This window comes from Ochlerotatus camptorhynchus, unplaced genomic scaffold, assembly GCF_037179485.1.
Source record: "Ochlerotatus camptorhynchus isolate MF236.1 unplaced genomic scaffold, CSIRO-AGI_Acam_v1.1 ptg000434l, whole genome shotgun sequence".
Taxonomy (NCBI): Eukaryota; Metazoa; Arthropoda; class Insecta; order Diptera; family Culicidae; genus Ochlerotatus; species Ochlerotatus camptorhynchus.
In genome coordinates, this window is record NW_027040920.1 from 3282723 (window position 1) to 3295613 (window position 12891).

The 12891-nt window shown below is 37.6% G+C and overlaps 1 protein-coding gene across 2 annotated transcripts in view; it reads left to right on the plus strand.

The window, feature by feature from the left end:
• Window positions 1-12891, plus strand: part of wnd (wallenda) — an 84610-nt gene that overhangs the window by 11066 nt on the left and 60653 nt on the right. Inside the window, exon 1 of one of the 2 annotated variants that reach the window (XM_065234587.1) lies at window positions 8979-9905. The exons of the other annotated variant lie outside the window; for it this stretch is intronic. Coding sequence (XP_065090659.1) covers window positions 9811-9905 — 95 coding nt within the window. The 5' untranslated portion in view covers window positions 8979-9810. Of the gene's footprint in view, window positions 1-8978; window positions 9906-12891 lie in introns of those variants that run through there. 2 annotated transcript variants of the gene reach the window in all.

A 12891-nucleotide genomic window follows, 5' to 3' on the forward strand; every position in this document is an offset into this window, starting at 1 on the left:
GGGTTGTTTGCCTCAACGTTCGTACCTACGAGTGCGTTTGTAGGTATAAGTGTTTGAAATATGTACAATGTACATTTTTCAATCTTCTGTTCTGTTGTTTTACTAAACCATGCATGCGGTGTGGTGTTTCAGACGGTTTCATCATTCATACGAGACTGAACCACTACAAACCCCCAGAAGCTTAGTAGCCGCAAGCTTCGAATTCAGATAAGACCCAGCCGATGGGAATGGGAATACATGTAGGGTAGCTGTACCAGTCATGGTTATACGTTCTTATTATTGTGCGTTCCAGTTACGGCCTATGGAATTTCATTAAATAAACCGTAATAGGAACACAGCATAATAGGACCATTGAGCCATGACTTATAAAATGGTACATCTACCCTACATCTAGTGGTACATGGATGCAGTTAGAGTGGACCTGTGAAATTAATTATGGGGCAAATTTAGGTTGATGAAAAGAATGGAAGGGAGAAGAATTAGTAATTGACATTTTATTTCTCTGCCCTACTTGTTTATCCTCACGAATATCTTCAATTCGTTGCAGATTTATTCAAAGTTTTTTAAGAAGCCTGTAAATTCTCAACGAAATACACACGTATGTTGATAATATGCAATCATGGTAGTAAGACTGAAAAGCAATTATAAGTGTTTTTCTCTTTCATTAATTATGACGCTAACGTTTTATAGTGTAAAATTTAAGGATATCTGCTTATATACTAAAGGTAAAAGTGTCTTCATCAGTCTTGCAAGCGGTCACGGTAGTTGACACATTTTCTGTGATAATTGACTGCCTTTGCCTCCGACAATTGTAAAACAAGCTATCATAGTGCAGTACCAAACTAGAATGTCATATGACAGGCTCTGTCATACGACACTGTCGCCGAAGACCGTCACGAATGTATGTATTTTAGTTTTTCTCATAATAAGAGCTGCTTATGGTGTGCTTGTGTGAATTCTGAAAATAGCAAGCAATGATGTGCTAGTAATAATATTTCTGATCATAAATGGTTTGATTTACACCAAATTGAGGAATTACAACGAAATCACACATGTCATATGATAGCTATTTTGATAATTTTCTTTTAGCTCGAATGTTATTCTACCGCTCGTGTTGTGTGAGAGAGACGACGGTAAAGCATGAGTGTTCGAATACAAACAGACTGTCGCGCACGACAACGAAGCGAGTGTAGTAAAAAACGTCAACTGTTTCAACCCCTGGTCTTCATACAGCCAGTGATGCCACATATACTGATTTATCTGTAATCATACAGATTTTTGATGAGGATATCTCATTATAAAGATTTAAAGATTTTTAAATAAGCGAAATATATTAATTCATTCCGATAAATAATGGTCTCTTTCCTTTGAGCAGCTACATATAATATTAAATATAACCATACCATATGGTGACAGGTACTATGGTTTATTCAATTTTTTGATTTGTCGAATCCGCAAACAATCCGTTTTAACAACCCACAAACTGATTAATTACAGTTTGTGACTCGAAGAGTCATCTGGATATTTTGACATTTAAATATCGTTATATCAAAATAAATAAATACAATAGCCTTCCAAGCAATTTAAGTAACCATCCAAATAATAGTTTTGTGTTGTGACAAAAAACAAGAAAATTGATAAAACAGATGTACACGTTTACACATAGAGCAGGGCTGGTAGCAGGTCACTTTTTAGTGACTTGGTCACTATTTTCATGTCAGTCACTTTTTTCATCAAAAAGTCACTAAAGTCCTAAAATTTGGTCACTTAAGTCATTTTTTTAGGAACAGTGTTGAAAGTGAAGAATTTGACTTTAAAAACTCACATAATATCGCAGCTTGATATAAAAAAAATAAAAATCCGTGTTTTAATTCTGACTGGCAAGAAGAGTCTGCTGTTATTGACGAACTCGGTACTCACTGCAGCATAATTCGAGCTCCATGTTACAAAGATTACATGCATCATCCTCCTTTGTAATTATCGTTGCAGTGTGATGTTCGAAATAATTTCGTTGATGCTATGATGCTAGTTGAAAATACCATATACTACGACTTCGGTAAAGCCGATTACGCCAGTATGGACTCCTTTCTCACAGGTATTGATTGGGTTGAACTAATGCGTGATTGCGATATCAACTTAGCACTGCTTTAAACATATTACTGTACGCAATCGATCAGGTTGTTCCAAAGAAGTTACAAAAAGAACAAGTTTACCCTGACTGGACCAACTCTTATTTGAATCGTCTAAAAAAGTTTAAAAGAAAAGCATTGAAAAAATTCTGCAAAGCAGAAACTGCGTCGTCAAATGCCCGTTACTTAAGAGCCAATAGGGTATATAAAATACTGAATGAGCAGCTATTTCACTCAAAATCTTATGCAACGGAGTCTAAAATCGATACCGAAAGGATTTTGGCGCTATGTTAGTCATCAACTAAAAGAGACCGGACTTCTTTCAATCATGTCCAAAGGTAATTTGGAAGTTTCATCTACAGGGTGCTGACGAATTTTTGCAGTAAATGGCATATTTGAGAAAAAATACACCAGTTAGTTATTCTAGCAATGAATTTTGTGCGATTTATTTTCTTTCGCAACATATGGAAGTTGTAAGTAAATTTATTCAAAAAAAATTGCCTTCCCTTTCGACGACTGTAGTTAGACGCTTCCGGAAACTGCAGTATGCACGTTTTAAAATGCTTCTATCCATAGATGTCATCACTGCCTTGATTTTAGCTTTTAGCGACTTAAGTGTGGTGTGAGGGGTTCTATTGGTATCCCGTTGTACGACGCCCTATACAAAATAATCCAACGGATTGATATCGGGACTGCTTGGGGGCCAAATTTCTTCCTCCCAAATTTACGAAATATTTTCCGTAAGTCATTTCTGTGCTTTATTAGCAGTATGAGTAAGTGCTCCGTCTTATCACTTTCCCAAGCCTTTTTTAATATTATACATTGTTCTTTCAGACACATTTACCGACCGAATTATTTCTTTCATGCATACTCCGGCGCGCAACAAAGCGACAACGGCTGACAGATTGCTCTCTTGTTTCGACATCTTTACGTTTACTCAACATTGTTTGTTTAAATCTTACACCTAACAGTATAAGCTATCCAGTGCTGCCAAATATATCTAAATCATGATGCACAAGCATGAGAAATTACTATTTGAAATTTAGTGCAAAAATTCGTCACGCACCCTGTACTGATTAAATTTCATCAATTTGTGGTGTTTTTCCTAGCTTCATTTTCCCGGTTCATAAAAGAGGATGCAAGTGTACTGTTTCCAACTATCGAGGTATTTCCGTCTTGTGTGCGTCGTCAAAACTTTTTGCACTGATTGTCCTGGACTTCTTATCACAGAAATGCTCGCAATAGAGCTTAGATCTAATTTTGGGCCTACTAAGCACAGCCCACCCTTTATGAAGGGCTTGCCAGGACAGTTGTTGTTATTCACATCGTCGTGATTGTGCGCTGCTAAATTTGTCGATTTTTTATCACACGGGCTATCGTTATTCGTGTTTTTCCGTTCGGTATACCTGTAATATTGTACTGGTTTTTATTGGAAAGTGCAGTTCGTTGCGATAATCGTCTAATTAGAGCATATTTTGTGTTGTGAAAACAGTGAAAAAGTTATCCAATCAGTCATATTGTAGTGTAGCATTGGGCGATCTTGAGAATCCAATTCTTCTTTGCGTATTAGAGCATCTCCACAGCTGTTTCTAAATCACTTTTGGAAACTGAGTCAGAATGACTTCCGCCTGTGACCCATGCGCGAAACCAGTTAAAGGCGATGAAGAATCCGTCTCCTGCATGGCATGACAGGATGATTCACCTAAAGTGCGGGTGCAGTTTCGAACGCCTTTGGATACGGTTGTGTTTTAAGTTTGTTCTCTGTTTTGTGCGTGCGCTCGCTCTCATAGTTTTCGGCTGCAATTGCCGGATTATCGCTGGCGCTCTGCCTCCCGGACGTTTATACGTGTGTGATTGGTAGTTTTCTCGCTTTCCGATAAGTTTTAGAATAGAGAAAGAAAACGTGATTCAACATGTTTGCAAGCATCAGAAGAGATGTCGCGATCTGCGTTGTTTGATTATCTCCCGGACCAGAAATTAGTGGCATCGCGAGTGATAATTTTTATTTTCAGTTTATTTACGCGCTGCAAGGTGCGTGAAAGAGCTCGGCACAATCGGTGTTGATGTTGGCTCGCTTGTAACTTTTTTTGTTGTGTTTTCGAAAGAAATTGTACCAAAAGTGCTTCTGAACGTGTTTCGCAGTTGGGTGTGGTGAAATTCGTGAATTCGCGGTTTATGTTCAGTGAAAATTCCGTGTCACAAAATTGCTCACCGAGTGTCCTTTTTTTGCAGTTCGACGACGACGGGTTTGCGAGAGAAAAATAAGCATCGGGAATTTGCTCCCGGATGTATTGATTTGGTGAGTACGTTCTAGTTGAAGATTGTTCTTATACATATCTCGATTGCATTTGCGGGCAGATGAGTTGGTCGCCGGTAAGGGCCAGTAAGTGCTGCCAGCAGATGAATCAAGAGGTATTCGAAACAAAATAGATAAGAAATGTCCAGTCAAATCGATTTAATACAGTTGAACAAATTTCAAAACTATATACGTGCCAGATTTGGAAATAATATTTTTTTAAATCTGGAAGTGTGTTTATGATACCATTATCCATTTGATAAAGGTAGAGTGAACATGCGGGGCTTATTGTAAGTAAAAGTGACCTCGGAGTCGTCGTGAATTACCAGGCATTCTGAAATGGGTCACTGGAGCTGCAATAGAGCTAACACCTTTTAACTCCCGGACTAAACCTGCTTTAATTTAAGAGTAATAAAAAGCAGTTTTCTTCCATAATAACACTGCCGGACAGTGGGGGTTAGATTGTACACACACACACACACACACACTAAGCACAGCCCACCCTTTACCTTTATTTTTCGAGTGGATTTTTTTGGAGCTTTTGAACTAAAGTATCGTTCCAAACGCATAATTGACTTGTTAACTTTTTAGAACAAACAGCAGTGGTGAGGATGGCACACTTCACTAAAAAGTTGTAGAGAGGGTAGTAGCATTGTATCCTTTCTCAAGTGAAAAACTCGTCAATTATTACATTGGTACCTTGACTCTTGGAAAGTTAAAATACAAATGATTCTATTTATAAATATGATATCAAATGTGTACTGAGTTATGGCCTAATGACTTATGGCTGACATACTAATGATCCAACATCAATTTTAAAACGCTTTAGTTACCTTTAAAATGCATAAATGACCCAAAAACGTAAAATAAGCTAAACGCTGAATCTTGAAATAAACATCATTATTTTTTTTTTCGTAAATTTGCCAGTTAAACAATAGTACCGTACGTTCCGATTTTGGTAATTATATGATTGGTTGGTCGTTGGAAGCATCAAAGCTAGAAAGGTTAAGTGATGCTTCATTTTCTTTTCACGGTTGGGGCATGAGCCCTAATTCTTGTCCTAGCCTTTTATGACTTATGGCTATAGCGCCATTACTCGCTTTCTGAAAAGGAGAAGGACAAAGGGAAAAGGATTATGTGAAATCTATGAACATAAACAATATTTTTGATTTGAAATATACAATATAGAAATGCATAACGACGCGGTGGTCACTACCCGAGTCTTGTCACTATTATCAAGTCATAAAAAGTAACAAGGACTAAAATGTAATCCTTTGATTACTGGAAAATCCCGATTCCCTAGTTTGAAGCTGTCACGACTAGGGTTCGGTGGTAGATCTTATACCAGTAACGCACCACAAAAAGGTAATCTCCCAGCGTTACTGGTTTGAAAAGTTAAAAACTTACAAAATGGAATGAACTCACCAAGTTTAGCCAATTGAACCTGAAGGCTGCCTGACATGTGTTGATGTAGAAGTCCGAATTGTAGACGAAGCTTGACGAAGATCAACATGAACTAGTCCGGTTTATGGTAGTTGCGAGGAATGTCTTCCTTCGATTTGAGATAAGCAAATGTTCGGATGTATGTAGTAGATTTTTGATGTGCATTGGCAAGCCTTTTCGTGGCCAATAGTCAGGTTCAACGCTGCGACTCAACGAATGATGGGACGCCTCGTGGAGTTTCTACTTGGTTTCGGAACAGCTTCTCAGCGGCAAATAATAAGGACCAAGAAAGAGGAACTAGAAATTGTCTCCTGGGCATGGTTATGGCCAGATCAGCAACCGATTATAGATAAAAAAAAACTCCACGGGAAAAAACAAACGTCAGGTTCGAACATACGCACAGCCTACTCTCATGCCCCTTATAGTTCTTTTATTGTTCAAAATATTGATAACCTATAATTTATTGTAAACCTATTGTGGTGAAAATTTGATCAATTGACCAATACAATAAAATTAAAATAGGATTAGTTGTCAACAATAGCATGTATTGCATTTTATTGAAATTTTATGATTATTTTTATCCGGGATAGTCTTAATTGCACCAACATGGAATTTCATCTTTAAAACAGCCCTTTTTAAAGACCAAAATAGTTTGGGACACCCAAAATTATCTTATTACGCCGAATTAACCTTAAAAATGGCTGCCAATTATTTTACATAGTTTTTAAACGCAAAATGCCTCAAAAGTCCTAAATTTTGTATTGAGTCGTCAAAAAATGGCTTTTAAGGTAATTCCATTCTATGTAATATTTTTGATGCATTTTTTAAAGCACGCAACTAAAACTAAAACTGGTTGTTTGCTGCGGAGAAGCAAGCAATGCTTGAAATTTAAAATCAAGACTTCGAAGATAAACTAGAAAAAGAACTCTACCATGAAGCACCATAAATCTAGTAAGGTTTTAAAATACCAAAATAGTATTAGGAAGTTGAAATTTTTATATAACGCTAAAATGGCATTAAAACTTACATATTGGGGTTAAGGGGTTACGGCACCCTAGAACAGAGAAAAATAAACCAGCTAATTAATTTTTGTTATTGCTTAAACAATAAATCGAAGATGGCTCTACGGCTAACAATCCCAACGCCGCTAATATCAACCTAAAACAAAATGGATTTTTTTCAGTAATCTCGATAAGATAATCTATAGAAATACGTACGAAAAATGAAAAATATGAAATTTTAGGTAAATAGGACGCTATTTTTGAAAAAAAAAATCTATTTTTTCACCAAAAATTTGTTTCTAACAAATGTCTAAAATTGCTTACAAAAATTTCATTTTTTTATTAATCTAATAGTACATACGTACTTCTGTAGATAATCCATTAAGGAATGAAACCAGAAAATTTCGCTCAAATTCATTCAAATTTAGCAATTTTATAGTGTTGGCCGTTTGTAAAAAAAATGTTTCGAGGAAAACGCGGTTAAACGTCGAGGTACTGATTATTTGTAAAAATAAGTGCATGTATGAAGATAAATTTTACAATCCTTTAGTCCGCCCGAATTGTCACTTATTCTTAACACTTCAAAGTACATTTTCATGAAAAAAAAATATCGAATTTTTGAAATTTCTAGGGTGGCGTAACCCCTTAACAAAATTCCTAGATGACATTGAAAGATTTCAACAAGCATTGATATTAGTGACCTATTAAATTATCATACATAATTTAAATCTTACCCTTAAGTTATAATCGCCTCTATGGTCTAGAAATGACAAAATCTTTATAAATCGCTTAAGTTTGTTGTGAAATATGGCGAACTTTTTCAACCCTGGCTCCAATAGTGAGCGACAAATCTGCTTTCGTCTGATAATGAAGTAACAATCACACTTTTCAAGAATTGCTCGGTAATGCTTCATAAGTTTTAACACAGATCTTTTACTGGAAGTATAGTCGAATTGCATACAGTATTCTTTGTTTCAATAAGACGCCATTCAAATTTCAAAATATCTAGTTGACTCTTCGAGAGAGTTTGCTAAATGGCTTGTTTACCCATTAAACAAAAAAAATGAAATAACTATCGTGTCGGTGACATGGTTAATTAAATATTGCTCTAGACAATCTGTGAAATCTGTATATTTAAAAAAAGAATCTGTGATCTGCATACAGATAGCTGTATAAAATATTGAAAAAAATCTGTATGATTACAGATAAATCTGTATATGTGGCATCGCTGCCTATGCCCGTCAGCACAAACGAAGTGACAGACGGAGCGGCTCGACAACTTTGGTGACGAACCTGCTATTACAATTTTTCAGTGTACCACATGGCAACACTAACTGCTGGATTGTACCACATGGCAACACTAAATGTACTAGAATGTTTTGGTTCTATCTCTTTCACTCTACTCAAAACTGAAATGATACACTCTTTGCACACGTCCAAGATCATTGCTCTCAAAATCAATTTTGTACAAATCAAAACAAAAATACTAGCCCATCTGTTGGATGATGGCACAAGCTTTTAAGAAAATTCTATTACAGCGAACCACATTATTTTAATTGATTTGTTCGCCAGTTAGTCGTCTGTCACTTCATTTGTGCCCGTCAGTGTTGTTAAATTTTCATGAAGTACGATCCGTAGATTGGTAAATTTGTTTCCATTGCGTTAATTATTGCTAAATTTAATGACCATTTTTCAAACACAGTAATTCAAAAAGTAACATTTTTTTTAAAGTGATGAGCGAGGTGTGAGCCAAAATGTTTAAAATCCGTAGATTTTCTTCACCACTTTGAAAAAAATCCCTAAAAATCTGGAAAATCCGTAGAATTCTATGGTTGGTCCGTGGATCCGTAAAAACTCTAAAAATCAGTAGAACTACGGATAAATCCGTAGAACTGACCACACTGATACCCGTATCCTGAGTACGGCTCTCCAAGCAATGTGAAACTCGTGTTTCCATTCCGCAAACGTAGCTCATTACCACACTCTTCTCCGTTTATGGCACCACCCTAGCCCGGAGCACCAATACCGAAGCGCTTTGGGAGGTCCCGCGTGTAGTTGTGCATCACCCCACAAAGGGAACCTGAAACCGCACTCCGCACCGTACGTTCAATTCAGTTGGAAGGTATCGTTCGACGTGAGAACTGCGTTCGTTCGCACATTTCTGATACAAGATCCGCCGCCGCGAAACGGGATCCACGCGAGATTGCCGTACCCGCACCCAAGCCGAACCGAGCTTAGCCTTCACTCCCAGAAACCGCGACGGAACATCGAGAGTATTGGCCCGGCACGGCTACGTAGTTTCTTTTGGATTTGCTGCTGCGTGTATTTGTGCGATCCGCAGCAAATAGCCGCAGATGGAAACGGGCAAAAGAGCTTTTTCGCGTTCGTCGCCTACTGGTGCTTGGAATTTCATCACTTCATCGTCGTCGTCGTCGTCGTCAAAGTAGCCAAGGTGTGCGATGTAGTTTCCTGATCGCGCGATTTTCTTTTCTCGATGATTTAGTGCGATTTTCGATTACATTATGGTGTTACATGAGTGAATATTAAAATCGAAGGCTAATGATGAAAAGTTGCGGAGTGTAAAAGTGCGTGGAGCCAATTTGAAGCTATAAGGCTGCAAACAGTCGATCCAGCAGAAAGGAAACAAATAAGTGACTTGACCTCGAAATACTCGGTGTCTGTGTTTACTGTGGATGTTCTTTTTTCTGTGTGTAAATGTTGAAAAATCTGTTTCTTGAAAGTTTGGGAAGGTGCAGAAAAATAATCGATATACTGTTCAGATAAGTGAACGTAAACGGAATTTGGGTCGAAATATTCGAAGAAAGGCTAAATATATTAACGACGAGAAGAGTAAACAGCAGGTGTTTGTGAATGTGCGCAGAATTGTGCCAAGTGTGCTCTGATACGTTGACAACAACAATAACTACAACAACAATCGGAAATGGTTTTCTTCGTAACGAAAGCAGTGTCGTCGAGTGACAAGAGCGAGGAACCTCCGGATAAGTCCACCATGGAGAATATCATCGTAAAGAAGGGGTAAATAACTTGATTTCAATACATACAGGCGTATGACACTCGCGTGTGCAGGGTTTTACAACGATCGAGAAGAGGGGGCTTAATCGATTTAATCTGATTTGATTCGTGAGAGGTACGGTTTTTGATCTAATGTCTGTCCTACTAAGCACAATCCGCTCTTTACCTCTCATTTTTGAACGGGTTTGAACAAAAAATAGAATATTGCTGTCAAAGATGACTTCTAAATTTATTCACCTTTCCATACGTACCGTTGAATTTAATAAACAGCCACAAATTGATGAGAAATTGAAGAATTATATTTTCTTCGTCCTACGGATAATCTTAGAAAAAGGGGACTCTCTAGGAGCGCTTCTTTTGTTTTGAGAACAATGAGCGTAAATATTCATACAATGCGCTCTAACAGGATTTATGTTGTAGCTAATGAACTAACGCTTCGGAACAAACCTATTATTGATTTGTGCACGGTGAAACCATTGATATTATTTATATTGTCTGATCGATAGAACGGATATGGGCGATTAAGACTAAGTAGTGCTCTACCTTAGCATCCCATGGCGACGAATGTCTTTTGGTTGCTATGAAAAGAATGCATGAAGTACCAGCGGCGTCCTTCTTCTTTTTGGGTTTTATTACTTCCCTACTTGGACTTAACGCCCACTCTCAACTTAGTGTTCCTTTGAGCACTTCCACAGTAGTTAATTGAGAACTTTCAAAGCCTGTACCATTTTTGAATTAGTTTTATTGTGTGACAAGTACAATCATATTCAATTCAACCCGAAAAATTTCTAGGCTGAACCGGGAATCGAACTCAGCCGCCTCCAGCATTTTCTTGCTTCATAGTTGCGTCTTTACCGACTGAGCTAAGGGAGGTCCAGGCAGTGGCAAGACTGGAAGTTAAGCTGGTCACTTGAAACTCACTACAGTCAACCACAACTTGAATTCCACTAACTTGATATCCAGTTATGGAACCATAGTAAAAATGAATGTCATGGCTACTGTGATAGCGTTTTGTATATTAGACGCAATTATCAATATAGTTGATTTGACTATAAATAGAAAAGAACATCTATATTCCATAGTTGGCTCAATTATATTTTTCACGTTAAACGTTAAACTTCGAAATACAACTATAGTTTAGTTGATTCAACTAAACTATTGTTGGGAAAACTATATTTTATTTTGTTCATTATCGACATATTTAGGAACCGTGTTCCTCTGTGTAAGTGCCAGCTATCCTATTGCCTACATTACGCCTTACAAGTATGTTGATTTATGATGATGACTTGAAACCAATGATATACATAAATTTCATTTGGCGATTGTTAACATTTATCAAATTTATATTAGAGTTGAGTATTAGATGAACAGTTGAATCTATTATATAGGTGGCCACTGAATCGGGAGAACAGGGAATTAAGCGAGATTCGAAAACAACCGCGAAATAAATAGTAATTTGATTGGATCTTTCTAATATGTTGTTGTTGTACCCTAATTGAATTCTGGTAAAAAAAATATTCTATGTCCAGTATCTCGAATGTTTCTTTAAGCTTAGATTGTTATACTGATCCATAGAATATCTAAAACTAAGTATGATATAAAAAAAAAATAGCCATTTCTCAGAGTCTGGCAATTTGACTGTTTTTGTTAATTTTAGAGCGTTGGTAACTTAACTTTTCACGGAACATAATCTGGAAAATGACTTCATAGGAATACACGTCCAGATATTTCCAAGCTTGAGATTACACATTTCTTGCAATGGCTGGAGATTGTTTGGAAAGGAGGAAATGGTCACATCAAACTATAACATCTGACAAACAAAGAAATTCGTAGATCGCCTGCATGCAGGGAAGATCATGGGTTCCCAATACATCTCTTACTTGACAGAAGGGTTGTCTACCTCGGGCCACTAGAGTATCCGATAGCCGTGCTCTGGAGGTGTCATTACCCGGGTAATACCAAACTGCGTAATCGATGCCATCATAACCGGTTCTGCCCCTACATATATTGCTATCATGGAGGCGAACCACCCTAAGGCTGAAAGCCTCCTAAATAAAGCTTAATTAATTAATTATATTGCTATCAACGAGGTTTATTCTGTAGAGATGTGCGTCTAGCGAGTAATGTTTGGACATAAGTCTTGACATCACACGAATGCAGCCCCGACTTACATCCATACCTTTGAACCACGCTCTCGAAGAAACATTTGGAATAATGGAATGTAACCACCGCCCAAGAGAATTACTTGTCCAATCGTTTTGCCAACTTAAAAGAGAACTCTCACGTACTAATGGGAAAAATTCATCATGTGAAATTCTTCTATCATAAATCTCCCCTTGTTGTGTGCCCACCCTATGTGACGGGACCCGTACAAAGGTAATCTTATATGATCTTTCGACCAGCAACATTTGAAAGGAAATAAGATGAGTGCCTACCTTGTTCCATCGACCGAATAGCCTCAATCGAGCTGAGACTATCCGAGAAGATGAAGTAATGATCTATGAGCATGTCGGAAATCATCCCCAATGCGAAGTTGACTGCTGCTAGCTCAGCAACATAAACGGAACAAGGTTTCTGAAGTTTCCGAAAGGTGGTTGAGTATTCATTGAAGATCTTCTTAGAACTATCGTCCATATTTCCTGGCAGCTCTACTCTAAATTTCTCTTTGATTAATTGATTGATCAACATTTAAGTGATTTTCATGCCGAATGAAACTCCAGTCATACCAACTCACTCTCCATGGTCCAACCCTCGTTTAAAACGTCTTAAATCACCTATACGGGACGTTTTGAAAAAGTTTTGCAAACTGCGTATAAGCTCAAAACTAATCCTAACAGCTTCTGGAATCACGTAAAAGGTCAACGAAAGAAATCGTGTCTGCCCTCCACAATGTTCAACGGGGATCGAGAAATGTCTAATGAGGATGGTATCGCGGATCTATTCAGGTCAAATTTCTGCAGTGTTTTCGTCATCAAGGAGCTCTCTGACG